General features: G+C 39.2%; 1 protein-coding gene and 1 pseudogene across 2 annotated transcripts in view; one reads left to right on the forward strand and one right to left on the reverse strand.

The window, feature by feature from the left end:
* The window catches only part of COPG2 (COPI coat complex subunit gamma 2), a 91,765-nt gene that overhangs the window by 73,790 nt on the left and 1,053 nt on the right, over positions 1–16,922 (reverse strand). For both annotated transcript variants that reach the window (XM_037513187.1, XM_037513185.2), the window contains exons 2-5: positions 16,656–16,708; positions 15,918–15,998; positions 13,110–13,181; positions 4,416–4,495 (exon numbers count right to left, since the gene is read on the reverse strand). In XM_037513187.1, coding sequence (XP_037369084.1) covers positions 4,416–4,495; positions 13,110–13,181; positions 15,918–15,998; positions 16,656–16,708 — 286 coding nt within the window. The remainder of the gene's footprint in view (positions 1–4,415; positions 4,496–13,109; positions 13,182–15,917; positions 15,999–16,655; positions 16,709–16,922) is intronic.
* LOC119252160 (U2 spliceosomal RNA) lies at positions 13,396–13,563 on the forward strand (annotated as a pseudogene).

Below are 16,922 nucleotides of genomic sequence, written 5' to 3' on the forward strand. Positions count from 1 at the left end.
CCAAAATTTCAACACATTATAGCACCAACTCAAAGTCCAAAATCTCCAAGTCACACTACAGGGAAAATGGAGTTAACCAGGCTCTTTTTTGCCTTTTGCCACTGGCCTCTAAGGCTGCCACCTGCGGCCTTGCTTTCCTCCAGGATTTCATGGCCCACACGTGGTACTGTGTTGTGAGGGGGCGCCTGGGAGCATGAGCACAGGGCACACTGCCTGTAATCATGGACACCCACCCAAGAAGCTGAAGGGCATGAGCCCAGCGCACCTGTAAGTACCGGCACCGGGGCGAGAACACGGAGATCACTAAGAGCGAGAGAGGCCAGAGGTTACTCGGGAGATGCAGGGGCTGGGGGAGTTGATTGCATGCCTGCCTCCCTGCCTGTTGGTCTGCCTAAGTGCATTAAAGGCCTGTCAAATGTACGAGGGCTCCAAGATTCCTTCATTTGCTCGCACGAATCCACAATGAGCCTGCGTGCCTGCCCTGCTCCTGACTGCCCCGACACCCACCCACTCAAAAGTCCCAGTCTTACCAAGTGATCTAAACGAGGCATGGGTGAGACTCTGGGTATAATCTATCTAGAAAATAAATTCTTGCTCCCAAAATACAAACTGGGGACTACCACAGGATAGCAGTTACAGAATCCCCATTCAAAAGAAAGAAAATTGAAGGGAAAAAAGTCACTAAGCAATTTTGAAGTCCAGCCAGGCACAGTAGAAATGGTTCAAGTCCTGGGCAGAAATTTCTATAGTTCTCAGCTCCACCCTGCACCTCTGCCCTCACAGCCAAATTATGAACTTGCTCCTCTGTCCTTAGGGCCAAACTTCCTTTCACAAAGCAGTACAGACTTAAAGTCTTAGTTTCCTGCCCGTAGAAATTTCAGGTTCTGACAGCCTTTCACCGCCCCCTGCCCACCCAGCCCAGTCTGGTAATGTTTCCGCTGAAATGACTCTCAGGACCCTTGGGGAGTAGCTGGGGACTCCAGCAGACAACAAACAACAGTCCTCCCTAGGTAATCCCATCTCTAGTTGTGGCTTCTGCTTGGATGCTGAGGGAGTCTACCGAGTCACACCCTTGTGTCTTCAGTGCTGTTCTGAGTGAATAAACTGACCTCTTGCTCTTTCTAAGGTTTTAGCAAAAGGCGGTATAGTGACTCCTGTAACTTCTTCCCCAGAGCATGCTTTCCAAACAGTGAAGCTCTTGATGGTAGTGTCCGGTGCCATTTTGAGCAGCTGAGAATTTTTAAAATCGGGAACTCCTGGTTCTTGTTTACAGGTCTCTCCTCAAGTCACTCCCCTACTCTCAAATTTTACAAGTAGCAAAAACAGACCAGGTCACATCGCGACACTGCTTGGAAAGTTCTTCAGTTAAAATCCAAGTTCACTGCTTATAAATACTACTTTCACAGAACTGTAACAAGTCCACCCAGTTTTCTGACACAACAGAACAAGGGTCCAAGAGTCCCCCTTTCCTCCAGTCTCTAACATTCCCCTCACTTTCTTCTGTACTCTCCCCAGCCTCAATGTCCACATTTCTCCCAAAACTGTTTGCCACAATGAGTGTCCTGAGGTGATGTTTTCTCTAACCTGCCCCCCACTTCCTTCCGAGTCCAGTACTCATTAGTATCTAATGTCTGTTCAAGGCAATGAAGGCTTTTCTGTTGTGTGCCTCAAAATTCCCTTAGCATTTGCTCATTGCCTGATTTACAAAGCAATTTCCACCTTTTTAAGTATGTTACAGCAGCACCCAATTTCCAGGTACAAATCTGTAGGAGTTCTTTTTTGCCAGCTTTACTGAGAATTAATATGTAACACAGTAAGGTTGAGGCATACAGTGTATTGATTTGATGCACAAATATTGCAAAATGTGTTCACTTTCCATTTGCTGCTGTAACAAATTTCCATAAACTTAGAGGCTTAAGACCACATTTCTTTATCTTAAATGTCTGTAAATTACAAGTCCAACAGAGGTCTCGCTAGACTAAAATCAAGATGTCAGCGGGGGGGGGGGGGGGAGCCTCCCTGGTGGCGCAGGGGTTAAGACGCAACCCACGAAGCAATCCGCAGCCACCGCAGCAGAAGTTCGATTCCCGACCGGCCAGGGAGAAACCCACACTGTGGGACAGACCTCTCCTGTCTCGCCCGCTGCTCCCCTCAGCAGTGTACTTCGGTCCGTCTGCCTGTTCTATTCCCCACTCTGTCTCTGGTGAATCCTCTCACACACACACCCCCCCCCCCGTGCATCTCTGGCCTGTACCCCAATTCTTGTATAAAAATAAATAAATCTTAAAAAAAAAAAAGATGTCAGCAGGGTCATATTCCTTTCTGGAGGATGTAGGAGTGAATAATTTCCTTACCTTTTCCAACTTCTAGAGGCCACCCTGGGCTCACGGTCCCCTCCACCTATCTCCAAATCCACCAACAACACTTCTCTCTGTTCCTGCTTCCGCCATCACATCTCTTTACTGACCCTTCTCTGTTGCCCTCTTCCACTTTTAAAGACTCTTATCTTTATATTGGGCCCACCTGGAAAATCCAGGCTCCCTCCTCTGCTGAACAGCAACTTTTCTACCCGATACTCACAGGTTCCAGCAATTAGGACAGGGAGATGGGGCAGGAGGATAATATTATGCTGCCTACAATAGCTACGAAAGTCAACTAGAAAATGTACTTAAAATGATCTAGAAGCAAACCATAACCAAGATGCCCTAACAGGACTCAGGGAAGTATAAACAGCTAAACAAACAAACACCTTCAATTAGTACCTGACTAATCTATTTTTAATGTTTCCAATATTTGATGAATCTAGCAATCTAAGTGAAGATTTTCTGTTTCTTACTTTGGCAGGCACCGTTAGCTAATTCAAAACCCATTTTTAACTCCTTCTCCATTGTCTGTCCCTAATACTTGGACAATAAAAGCTAAATACTCACTTTCCTGGCCTCCTAAGGATAGTCATATAACACCACTCTGCCAAATGAAATCTAAAAATTGCCTTGGGAAAAGCTATTGCATACCTGATAAAAGAGGCAGATGGCGCTGGCCTTTCCTGGCCCCCTTCCCAGCACCCCTCCCACCTTGAATGGTAGACTGCCAGTAATTTAGGCATCTATTTTGCAAAAATGTGAGGATGTCCAAAAGAATTCAAGAGATGCTAGTCCCAGGGCTGTTAAGCTACTGAACCAACACCAGTTACACGATGCCTATTTTCATTTCAGTGACTATTTGCATCTGGCTATGTTGTTTTCAGCTGAAAACGTTACCAATTGAAATTACATTCAACACAACTGCTAGTTAAACAGAAGTCCCCTCCTCCAAAATTTGTTTTGCCATACAAATACCAGATTCACCTGAGTTATAATTAATAATTAAAGTAGCAACTTTTTAAGAAATAACATTTGCTATATATTTTAGAACTCAAGTTATACATACTCATTCTAGGATATTTGGGAATTATCACAATTTTAAAGAAAACAGTAACAATCCAAACACCCAGAGAAAACCTTCTGTAATGTATCAGTGTATTTCCATCCATATATTTTTATGCACATATGAAAATTAAAGGTATTTAAAGTGATAATATGTTGAATACAGACTTGGATACAACTCCCATTGAACACTGTATTGAGATTTTTAAAAGATTAAAATATTTCATGATTATAACATGGTTAACTAAATAATTATAACAATGACAAGTCTTATCCTTTTTTTTAGTGTAGACAGTATTGTAAAGAACATCATTTTATACAAATCTTTCTGTGCTGAATATTTTGAGCACAGATCTATAGATGAGGTATTAATGGGTGAAAGGGATAAACCCTTTCAAATATTCCACAAATACTGCCAAGTACTTTGCGGAAAAAATGAATCTATTTATTTTTCTACCCTCCTTTTCCAAGAATGTCAGTCTCCCTTGCAAGTATTGGCTGCTGTACCTTTTTTGCCAATTTGGTGGGTAAAAACATTGTAATTCATTTTTGAATTTTTAATTTGCACTTTTGGCTACTAGTGAGAAGAACTATTTAAAGATTTTTAGATTCTTTACATTGGTTATTTTAGGAATTATCACTTGGAAAATTTTAAGTATATGAATTCTTCACATACGATAAATGCTAGCCTCTTGATGTATTGCAAGTATTTTATTGCAGTGTATTATTTTCTTCTTAGTTTTGTTTATGTATCTTTATGAGCATTTTAAAATATAACCACTATTCTTTGTGATGTCTTTCTTTGCTTTATCAGGTAAGGATAGTTTTCACGAAATAATAACCACATTTAAGAAAAGAAAAACTCAAGATACTATATTCTTTTAAAATCCTATTGAATTTTCAAAAAAGTAACTTTAATATAGAAATAAAACAATAAATATGCTACTAAATATATAAAGAGCCCACCATAGGTTTTGACCATTCACATACCTGCTTGTGACAATTATCACATCTTCAGAGATGTTAGCCATTTCTTTGATGGTAAGGTAACACATTCTTCTCAATGTTTGCTGAAAAATTATTTATAAAATGCAACAGATTATTCAAAAGAAAATGAGTTTTTAACTACTTGAATAATCCAGAGACATATTTAGAAAGTTAATCTTTAAGTTTCTCATCTACCCAAGAATTTTTTTACTATCTAGATGAAAAAATACGCAGAATACTACTATTTCCTAAACATAAGTAACTGATTCACTGACACTGGAAAACACCCAGATGAAAACTCAAAAGTTTAGCTATTATATAGGTCTCCCGCAGAGAGATGAAAACTTGGGACTCTGACAGCGTGAGTAGAAAGACATAGGTTTCTAACACGCTGAAGTCTTGTCCTGGAAAATATAATTTTTGGAAAATATATTTTTAAATCTTTTTTTTAAAAAAAAAGGATTGGAAAGATGTGCAAACTGCATTTTTTCTTAGTTCCCTAAGTACAGATAATGAACTTTAAAGTATTATGATTGTGTAACTAACTTCCAATTTCAATGATCAAGTTTCTAGATGGATAGCTGGATGCAAAATAATTGTTAACAGTAATAAAGCTTCTTTATCCTTCCCTCCTCATATACTATGGGCAATGGTACCTCTTGCCTATCCAGCCTCATTGTCTATCAAGTAACTTCAAATTTCTTATAAGCAGTGAGACCTGAATATGTCAGACCCAACTCCAGAGTCCAAGTGGGACCCATCTCCAGAACCCAAGTGGTGGAGAAAATCATCTGAGAAAACCATGTAAAAGTGTGGAGCAGATGATACTTATACAAAGCTACAAAGAAGGAAAAAACAACAACAGAAAATGAGTCAAAACTTCAGAGCTAAAATAATTCCTTTCCTCACCCCTCAATAAAAAGTCTACCATGAAAAATTAGCTAAAGCACAAAACATACGGGTTCAATATTATTGGCCATCAGGAAAATACAAATTAAAACCACATATCAGATTATTACCTCACACCCACCAAAAATGGCTAAAATCAGAAAGAGTGACAGTATAAAGGGTTGGCAAAGATGTATTCCTAACCACTAAAATATAGTGCCTAAATAAATACACTAATTAAAATATGAGCAAAGTTAATGTGAATATGTAGCCAAGGGCAAAAATGAAGGGAAATTCACAGGTGCCAAAAATGAAAAAAAAAAAAAAAGCAACTCACAGTCACTCAGAGCCAGAGTCTTACCAGCATGGGAAAAGGTATTTGAGTCAAGGAAGAAAAGATCCTAAAAGACAGGTTCTTCAGCCATAAGGAATATTATTCTATATAATAACTCAATAGGGAGTGAAAAGTAAAAAATAAATAAATAAATAAATAAAGGTAAATAGTAACAAATATCATGTATTGGTGAAAGAGTAGACAAACAATTTAATAGAACAGAATAGAAACCCCAGAAATACACCCACATTAACATAATCAAACTGCTCTTGGGCAAAGGAGCCAAGGTCACAAAATGGAGCAAAGACAGTCTCTTCAGCCAAAGGTGCTGGAACAACCGAACATCCATATGCAGCAGAAAGACCTTGTACCTTGCACAAAAATTAACTCAAAATGGACCATAAAACTAAATGTAAAATGCAAACTATAAAACTGCTAGAAGATAGCATAAGAGAAAATCTAGATGACACTGGGTATGCAGATCACATTTTAGATATAACACCAAAGGCATGAGACATAAAATAAAAAAGTTAAAACTGGACTTTAAAATGTTAAATTTGGGCCTCCCTGGTGGTGCAGCGGTTGAGCGCTGGGTTGCGAAGCTGCCCGCAGCCTCTGCAGCACCGGTTCGATCCCCGGCAACCGGCGAGGGTCCCACATGGCGCTCAGACCTCTCCTGCCGCCCACTGCTCCCCTCAGCAGTATACTTCGTCAGTCTGTCTGTTCTGTTCCCCACTCTGGCTCTGGTGAATTCTCTCACCCTCCCGTGCTTCTGACTGTACCCCAGTGCTTGCATAAACAAATAAATAAATCTTTAAAAAAAAAAAAAGTAGAGAACTATAAAATAAATAAATAAATAAATAAATAAATGAAATGTTAGATTTCTGCTCCATATAAAACAGTATCAAAAGGATGAGGAGAAAAGTCACAGACTGGGAGAAAATATTCACAGGGCACATAGCTGATAAACAATTGTTCTCCAAAATATATTTTAAAAACCCTTAGAACTCAAAACATAGAAAAATAACCTGATCAAAAGTTGGGCCAATGAACAGCTATCCCATGCAGATGGTGTCCACATATAAAGATGCTCCGTGTGACATGTCATCAGGGAAGGGTCAATTGAAATGAGACACTACTGCATCCCTATTAGAATAGCCCAAATCTGGAATACTTACACCACCAAAGATTGGTCAGGGACAGTATCTTCCGATAGGACAGTGGTGGAAGGAGAGGAGCTGTGTTTGGCATCCTCATGAATACATTCTCTCTGCCCATTTCTTCAGCCCGTGGCTTTACTACCTGATTGCCTTTTTGAGATCGACAATCGTAAAGTAATTATAAGAAATAAGAACTACAAAATTTCAAGAAAAAAACAGCACAAGGGAAAATCTTTGTGATCCTGAATTAGGCAAAGATGTCTATGATTCACATCAAAATACAATCCCCGCTGGCTACAGAGATACCCACATGGCACAGCAGACCTCTCTTGTCTCGCCCACGACGCCCCTCAGCAGTGTATTTCATCAGTCTGCCTGTTCTGTTCCCCGCTCTGTCTCTGGTGAATCCTCTCACCCCCCTGCACATCTGGCCTGTACCCTGGCTCTTGTATAAGTAAAATAAATCTTTAAAAAAAAGAATGAGCAAAATATATGAAGAGATCTCTCATCACGGAATACATATGAAAGGTAAAAAGCACATGAAAAGATGTCTGAGATCATTAGCAATTAGGAACGCGCATAATAAATGTACAAAGATACCACTACATATCTACTAAAATGGCAAAAATTAGAAACCAAGAAAAGATAATCCTAAGTGCTGGTATTGTTCCAGGAGCATCCCAAGCAACTAGACCATCCATACAGTGCTGCCAGGGACTGGACAGTCACTTAGGAAGTGATGTTGTTTCCTACAATGTTAAATAAACACACATCTATCAGGATCCAGCAATCCCACTCTAAGGTATTTACCCAAGGGAAATAATAGCTATTGATATGTTCAAAAATTTGTACATAAATGTTTATAGTAACTCTATTTAGAAATACACAAAACTGGCAACAAACCAAATATCCTTCACCTGGTGAACAGATAAATAAACTGAGGTCTAGCCATACAATGGAATTCTCAATGAAATAAAAAGGTGTAAACTACTGATACAAACAATGGCATGGGCAAATCTCAGAATGCATTGTGCTAGCTGACTGATAAGATCTGAAGGCTTCACACAGCAAGGATACCATTTTTTCCTGGAAAGGCAAAACTATAAGGAAAGAAAAGACATCTATGGCTGCCCCAGGCTGAGGCTGGGAGGAAAAGATAATACAAAAAGGCATGAGGGCATTTTCTGGAGTGATGGAAACTTCCTAAATCTCGATTGCACAGGTGGTACTACTACTATATGTATTTGTCATAATTCACAACATGCTAATTTTTAAAATAGAAAAAATGTGGTAATTAAATGAAAAGGCAAGCCACAGACTGGGAGGAGATATTCCAGACTACCTATTTGAATAAAAAGCTTGTATCCAGAAACATAACATTTACAACAGAGGGGGAAGAAAAGACAATCTGACTTTAAAAAAAGTAAAAGATTTGAACAGACAGTATATCAATAAGATATACAGATGAGGGTCTCCCTGGTGACGCAGGTGGTTGAGCAACACACTGTAAAGCTGTCCACAGCCTCTGCAGCACGGGTTTGATCCCGGCCGGCCAGCGAGAATCCCACATGGCGAAGCAGACCTCTCCTGTCTCGCCTGCTGCTCCCCTCAGCAGTGTATTTCGTCAGTCTGCCTGTTCTGCTCCCCACTCTATCTCTGGTGAATCCTTTCACCCTCCTATGCATCTGGCCTGTACCCCCGTTCTTGTATAAATAAATAAATCTTTAAAAAAAAAAGATATACAGATGAAATATAACCACATATTTGTTTAATGTATTCTTAATACTTTCATCATTAAGGAAACGTAAATCAAAACATGACACTTCCATATATTAACAAAAAAAAAAGAAAAAGAAAGAAAACACAGGCCCATACAAATCCTTGTATGGAATTTTTTTTTTAAAAGATTTATTTATTCATTTATTTGTTTATTTATACAAGCACTGGGTACACTCAGAAGCGCGGGAGGGTGAGAGAATTCACCAGAGCCAGAGTGGGGAGCAGAGCAGGCAGAAGGACTGAAGTACACTGCTAAGGGAAGCAGCGGTTGGCAGGAGAGGTCTGCGCGCCATGTGGGACCCTCCTCCAGTGACCGGGGAGCAGCCAGGGAGCAGCTGGGGATCGAACCGGCGCTGCAGAGGCCGAGCACAGCTTCGTAGCCCAGCGCTCAACTGCTGCACCACCGGGGAGGCCCATATGGAATATTTTTAACAGCTGTGTTTCCATAGATGGAGACAACTCAATTATCCACTAACTTCTGAAAGGATAAACAGACACTCTCCATATTATGGAATACTACTCAGCAATAACAATGAACAAACTACTGCCACACGCATAAACTTGGGTCAACCCCAAAGCTATAAACTAAGTGAAAGAAGTAAGACATACAAATCATAAAAGACTATGTACTGAAAGATTAAATTTAAATGAAAATCTAGAAAATGCAAAGCTCTGTTGTTAGAAAGCAGATCAATGACTGCCAGATGCTAAGGGTTGGAGGAGGAGAGGATCACTAAGGACAGTGCAGGCACATTCTGGGAAGAGGTAAAATTTCTCTATCATGGCTCTGGTGGTGGTTCCATGACTATAGACATTGGTCAAAACTTTGTACCCTTAAAATCTGTCATGTATTTATGCTCAATAAAGCTTATTTTCACAAAAAGACTAAATCAATTTAAAACCCACAAATCCGAAGAAGGAGCATAAACAAGCAAAGACTACGAACAATTCACATAAGAGGAAAGTAAAATGGCCATTAAACATATGAAAAGGTTTTCAATTTCAGCAGTGATCATCACAATGCAAATTAAAACCACAAACACATGCCATTTAACAGTCTTCCAAATGGCAAATATTTAGGTTTGATAATAAATTATTAAGAATAGGCAAAGGATTTGGAGCTATGTCTCTGTAAACTGGTACAACCCACCTAAAGACCATTTTGACAAGATCAAATAACTAGTATTATCTAGAAATTTCACTTGCAGGTATTTTCCCCAGAAAATTTCTCACTAAGTGCACAAGAAGACACATACATAAACATTACATGAACTATCATTTGTAATAGCAAATAAGTAGAAGGAACTCATATCTACCAATGGGAGAATGAATAAATAATGGGAATATTATATATGCACACACTGTGATTCCACAGCAGTGAAACTGAATAAAGTACAGTAGCAAGTGCACAGATCTCAAAAACAGGTTGTTTTAAACCGTGAAACAACGTGATGATGTTGTCATTTATATCTTAAAACACAAAAATACTGAGTATAGATTATGAATACAAACATGTAATATATACAGCTACTTCTTCGGTCACTACAAAAACCCTGAAGTAGCTGTATGTATTACATGTTTGTGTCCATGATCTACAAATCCTGGTCATTACTCACTTGGACACTTACTGCCATGCAGCTGGGTGACACCTAATCTGATTCCATCTTCGTCCTTCTGCAAATTCCAAATCCCTCCTTTCTGTTCTCTGGCACTTTGATCAGCAAAAGCCCTAATATCCTTAAACTTTCCGCTGAGTGTTCTCGTCTTTTCTCTAACTGAAGCCTGGCTCTCCACTGAGGACGCCCCTGTGGTCTTCTCCAGGGGTGACTGTTTTCTCTCCTACAACGTTCATACCCCCAGACCAAGAGGCAGGAAAGCTGTCCAAGCTGATCCTCATCTGCCTTTTCAGGATCGTTGTTCCAATCTCTTTCACTACATTACTTTCTTTCCCTAAGAAACTGCCTTAGACTGTACCACCTGCCAACATTATGACTGCACATATAGACGCCAGGTTATTCCCCTTATTTCAGAAAAACACTATCTCTAATAGTATCCCCAAATAATTATCAGTGATTTTAATATCTACACACAATATTCCTAAAACTCTGACCTCTCCTACTCCATTCCTTGACCTCTCCTACTCCAATAACCCTCTCTTCCTACTGCAACTTCCCACTTCCATTGTCACAACCTGTATCAATAACAGTATCCCTGCTGCAAGTTTATTTACAAATCTTCTACTCGCCAATCATCACTCCTGGCTCCAACATCTTCTTTACGCCATCATGATCCTATCAACCTTTGATCTATTGATCCTATCAACCTTTCAATTGTGGCAATCAGTCCCTATTTTTTTTTTAAAGATTTATTTATTTATTCCTTTATACAAGCACTGGGTACAGTCAGAAGCACTGGAGGGTGAGAGAATTCACCAAAGCCAGAGCGGGGAACAGAACAGGCAGACTGACGAAGTACACTGCTGAGAGGAGGAGTGGGTGGCAGGAGAGGTCTGCGTGCCATGTGGGACCCTCGCCTGGTGGCTGGGGATCGAACTGGCACTGCAGAGGCTGCGGGCAGCTTCGCAACCCAGCACTCAACCGCTATGCCACCGGGGAGGCCCTCAGTCCCTATTCTTTCTTGCCTCCTAACCAAACAACCTATAGCTAGAAGAAAAAAAATAACATTCTCCTTGCTACCTGGCTTACTTTAAATCTATTACCACTAACTTCAAGGAGTTATTCATCCTGTCCAATAATCCTGTATTTCCCTAATCTATTTCCTAAAAACTGTTCCATGCCTTCTTTTCTTAAATCAACCTCTGTGCTAGACGTCTGTCCTCCTTCTGTGTCTTCCCTGCTCTGCACCTCCTCCCCATACCATGACCTCAATCTCTGAACAGCTGTGACCTCAGGTCCACCACCAGACACAGGCCACAAATTCACAGCCACGAGGAAACAGTCTCCCATGACTTTTATAACAGTTCCTCTCTGCTCCCACTAGCTAGCAGACTATCTTCGTAGTCTATTTCCTTTCATAAATAATTCTATAATAACATAGTAGTTTTGCTTCCCTGATTGAACCCACAATTTTCGGTTTAGGGAGTAATGAAAGGAAAACAGGACTTTGAGGATAGGAATGAGAAGTTGCTTAGTTGACCTGATAAAAGGCATTAATTATCATTTCCAGTGGTAAATGGACACTGGCAATTCATGGCATGCAGTGACAAAATACTTAAATTATCCTTTATAGACAAGTATAACCAAGGACCTGTAGAAGGTATGGCTTTAGGTAAACAAGCACTTGCTGCTATAGAACATTTCAGTAAAAATGAGTTGTATCTGGACTAGTTTGTTACAGCAAAGTGCACTGGAGAACTTGGTAAAGAAAATAAACTCACAAGTGAAGATCCAGGGTGAGGAACTAGTAATCCCCACAATGCCTTAGTAGAAAGTCTTAAGTCATATGGACACAAGGCTGAGAGTTCTGAAAAGCATATCCTGTAGATGGTTGAATTACAATGCAAATTCAATTTAGATTCTTGCAGGTTATCTTATGTTAAAGTTGGGGTCCTGATTGAGAAGGAGCAGGGCCCTGAAAACTGGAATGGGAGAAAATGGGAGAGTCTGCTGAAGCTGAGTTGTGAACACCTAAACTCCTCCACATCTCCTTTGCAAGTGAAAGCAGTCCTACATCCCCAGCTGAGGGTATTAATCGCCAGCTGACTGAAAATGTGGCATCCAGAAACAGCAGCCTTACAGGGGGACTGCTGATATTCCCGAAGACCTACTCCTGAAACCTGTCATTATCTAGACATATCATCAGACTCAAACCCCAGAATATCTTGGGCACCAGGCACAGAGCATGACCTGTGATGATATGCAATATATATCCAAAGAACTTCAAGATTTTGTCAATTTATGCTAACAGAAAGCTGGAAAATCTATATTCCAGAGTCCCCTTCCCTACATGGCTATGACTTAGAGCTGGATGAAAGAGAAATATGTGCCACATTTGGAAGACAGCAGTACAGCAGCAGTGGTTATGCTCTGAAAGTCGGGGTGGTCTATGGTAATGAGAACCAGATGCAGAGGTGCTGGCGGCTTCAGCGGGTCCACACTCTGCTTTCTCCCTGCCCCATGTGCTCTTCTGCACTCTGCACCAGGCTCTTCTGCTCAACTGCTGCCCTGCTGACCAACAGCAAGTCCAGGGCTACCAGAAACTTGACCAGGAACGTAGGGACGTCGTAGCGATGTCCACACACTTCTACACTAGTGCATCCTTGCAGTGAATGTCACACCGGAAACTGGATATTAACAATTTTTATGACTGCATGATAGATCTGTGGGTGAACAGCTCTATATGACACATTTTCACGTGTTCTTTAATGAGTACTTATAAATTTTATGAAGACAAGTAATTTTAAACTTTCGAAGCAACCTTCCTTAATTTAGAACACACTAGGTACCTCCAGGAAAATCAGAAAAAGTAGCCTTCTCAGCCTGAAAGAATTAAAAAAAGAAAAAGAAAAAGACTTACATCATTAGATTGAAACAATCGAGTCATTGCAAAGAAGGCTTCTGTGGCTTCTGTAGTTCCAAAGTGTTCACCCTAAATAAAATTGAAAACAATTTCTTAAAGTCACCTTAATGATTTTTTCTTTATTTTTGCAAAAAATTTTTAGCACTCTCTGTAAACATTTTGTCTCTTCATTATTTTTCTGACTTTTAATTTATAAAATGGCATAGCTATTTAGCTGTCTCTTATTTTAAATAAGTTAAAATCACACACCAAGCTACAACAGGTCTAGAATGTCCTCTACCCAACAGCTTCTCGGCCTTTTGGCTAAGATCAAGTGTAGAATGTTCTCTAGCCTTTTAGCATAAACTATTTTAATTTCCCTGAAGAACTGTGATTTACAAGAAGGTAGAAAATAATAGCAAGTGATCAGAATATTATTGCTATGCTGACTAATATAGAGATCATACCTTATACATTTCCATAGCCCAGTGCCCAGCACAAAGCATGCCATGTCACAGGAATGTAATAAACATCTAACTGTAAAGAATTAATCATTAGGGGGCCTCCCTGCTGGCGCAAGGGGTTAAGCATCACATTATGGAGCAATCCACAGCCTCTGCAGCACGAGTTCGATCCCCGGCCGGCCAGAGAGAAACCCAATTGGCGAGGCAGACCTCTCCTGTCTCACCCGCTGCTCCCCTCAGCAGTGTGTTTCAGTCATTCTGCCTGTTCTGCTCCCCACAATGTCTCTGGTGAGTCCTCTCACTGCCCCAGCATCTCTGGCCTGTGCCCCAGCAATTGTATGCATAAATGGATAGATCTTTAAAAAAACAATAATTATTAGGAATCTTAAAAAAAAATAGCAAAAAGGGCAGGAACCACATTAGTCACATAAAGTAAGGCTGAAAGGGCTGCTAGGAGATCTCAAAATACTGGCTCACGTCCCTAAAAAACATGCTTTGGACCAGAATTTTAATATGCTTAACAAATCAATCTGCAGAACTTGCCAAAATGCAGATTCTGATTCAGTGGTTCTGGGAGGAAGCCTGGGGACATTATGCAATTCTCACCAGTTCTTAGTGATGTGAATGCTACTAATCTGGTAACCATGTTTTTTTGATTAGCAATGTATTAGGTAACCCGTTTCACTAATATCTAAACACCGCAAATATTCCTAACAGGCTACTTGGAACATAACCATTTTTTAATAATTTCTTCATTAAAAGCAACCTTATATATCAATCACTTTTCAGAGACTCAGATTTCACATAGAATATAGCTGGTCTTCAATCTATTTGTCATGAGGATAAAAAGATTTTTCAGTCACTTTAATCAGAGTATCCAATTTGTTAATCAGCAAGAGATTTTGCTCTTTCACAAATATTTACTGAATACATAGAAGTCCATATACTTTTCAGTCATACTGATAAACATAGTCCTCATTCTTTGACTCGAAATCCAGAAAACACAGCTATATCAAGTCTGGTGGGAATCTTAAAAAGTATTTTTCCACAAAGCTCTACCAAATGGTAGGAAAGATAAAACTAAGGTTCCCAAACATATTTATGTAGCTGACTATGTTTATTTATCAGACTGTGCTGGTAATTTCCTTATCAAGATAATGAAATACATCAGCATGAGTTGCCCATCACCGAGGTGTTGCCCAATATACTCCACACCAACTTCAATTTCTATAAACTCTACTCATATAATGGATTTAGTCAATTTGACACAGTGGGTGCTATGAAAAGTTGAATCAAACTAACTTTGCCATAAATGTTTCTAATATGCTGCCACAAAAGGATATCATGTTGTGAACTGACATATCTCTTTTACAAGTAAGCACTTGTTGCTCAGTCTCTAGTTGCAAACTACAAAAGTCTGTAAATCTCTGGATGATGTACTCAGTTATGAAACATAGTAAAAAGCAAATATCACGGAAAAATTCAAACTGTAAATCACAGTTTTCTTAGCACCATCTATAAACCAGGTGGTGTGCATGTGTGTGTTTGATTGCACGTGAATCTAAAATACAAAATCACATTTCTAAGGCCTGAAACATTTCATAAGATTTTGTAGTCTGAAGCAAAACAAAAACTCCACAAGATAAAATTAGCAAACAGAATTTATGTTCCCTTAGGACAAATAGCTTTGTTGGGTTTGTCTGCTATATATCCAGCACCTACAATATAGCAGGTGTGTAAGAAATATTTACTGAATGGCCGAATGAAAGCAATTCCTGAATGCTGACTATGTGTCCAACGCTGTAAGCTTCACATGCATTATCTCATTTAATAATTACAACTTTATAAAACAGGTGTATAATCCTGTTTATACAAAAGGACAAAAAGGCACAAAACAATAAAGGCCAGAATCGTTATCATCAGTAATAGTAGAGTAGGGATAATAAATATAAAACTTAAATATCAAAATCAAGGCTGCACACTTATATTGTTCATTCCCCTACACAGGCACCAAAAGGGTAAAATAATATCTATCTGGAATTTATCGAAGACTTTATATTTTTGGAAGGACATAAAGACCTTTGAACAAATCTATGAACATATAACTAATACTTCTTAAATTCAAATCAGTGCTGAGAATCTCCTATGTGCTTAGCTGGTTTAGTACTTAGGAATGAAAACAAAGTACATGTCATGGTCCATGTCCTCAAGAAGTTTTACATATCATTGTGTTAATCAAACATAGTAGCTTTTAAAATTAAGTGAACTAAAAATATAATTGTATTTTCCAGGAAGTACTTCGCTGAATGTTATGTCTGTCTTATCCAGGATACATAATCTGAGGAAAATCAAAACAATTTACCTGGTTCAGTAAGTAAAGAATCTTTGTAAGAATATGCAAACATCTTCTCGGGTTGATGGGTGTTTCATTGAATAAACGAGCCTATGGAAACAAAAGACACTGTTCTACATAATGTTTAAGTATTTTCTACCTTGTCTAACATAGATTATGGAAAACTGACTTTAATCTATAAAGTATCCAAAGAGTGTTAGCAACTTACAGTTTCAACTTAATATGGTATATAAATTAATAGATGTGGCCGTGATTTCCTAATCTATACTCTAACTCATTTGCTTATGGCTACCTTGTCTAACATAGATTACGGAAAATTGACTTTAATATATAAAATAATTTTCATAAAATAAATATGAAAATTACTTAATCAAAATATCCAAATAGTGTTAGCAACTTAGAGTTTCAACTTCAACTTCATGGGTTTTATCTGTTAAGCATCACAATATTCATCTACATCACTGGAATACAAGAAGCTTAATATCTATAACTTTCTTCAATAGCCTTGTACTATACACCTCTCTTGGCATTTTATTTAAAATTTTCAACGTGACCGAGCCTGTGCATTTTTGCATTTCTGTAAACTCTAGACTCTCCTATAAGTAACCCCTCTTCCTTTCCCCTCAAGCCTATGATTTCTGAACTCAGTTCCATTCCTTAATTCTTACTTTGGACCACAGCATCTCAGGGGCTCTCTGCCTACCTTCTAAAATGGAAGAGAGAACACAATATACTTCCAAGCCATACCTCCTGTAAGACAGCGCTCTTCTCCAGATGCCGAAAGGGATTGGAGCCACTACCTACATTATAAAACAAAAAATGTCCTTTAAAGTAGAGGCCTACACAAATTTATTGACTTGGCACAGAAGGGTACTGAATGCTGGGCAAATCCTAAGTGAGGGAACCCCTTGGCTATCACAGTGATAATCATCACTAAAATCCCTGTCAGTTGAACCAAACCATTTTGATTCTGGCACCAGCGCTGTCAGAGTCTAAGACCCTGTAAGATCCTGG

This window comes from Talpa occidentalis, unplaced genomic scaffold (genome assembly GCF_014898055.3).
Source record: "Talpa occidentalis isolate TD23 unplaced genomic scaffold, MPIMG_talOcc4v2.1, whole genome shotgun sequence".
NCBI classification, from domain to species: domain Eukaryota; kingdom Metazoa; phylum Chordata; class Mammalia; order Eulipotyphla; family Talpidae; genus Talpa; species Talpa occidentalis.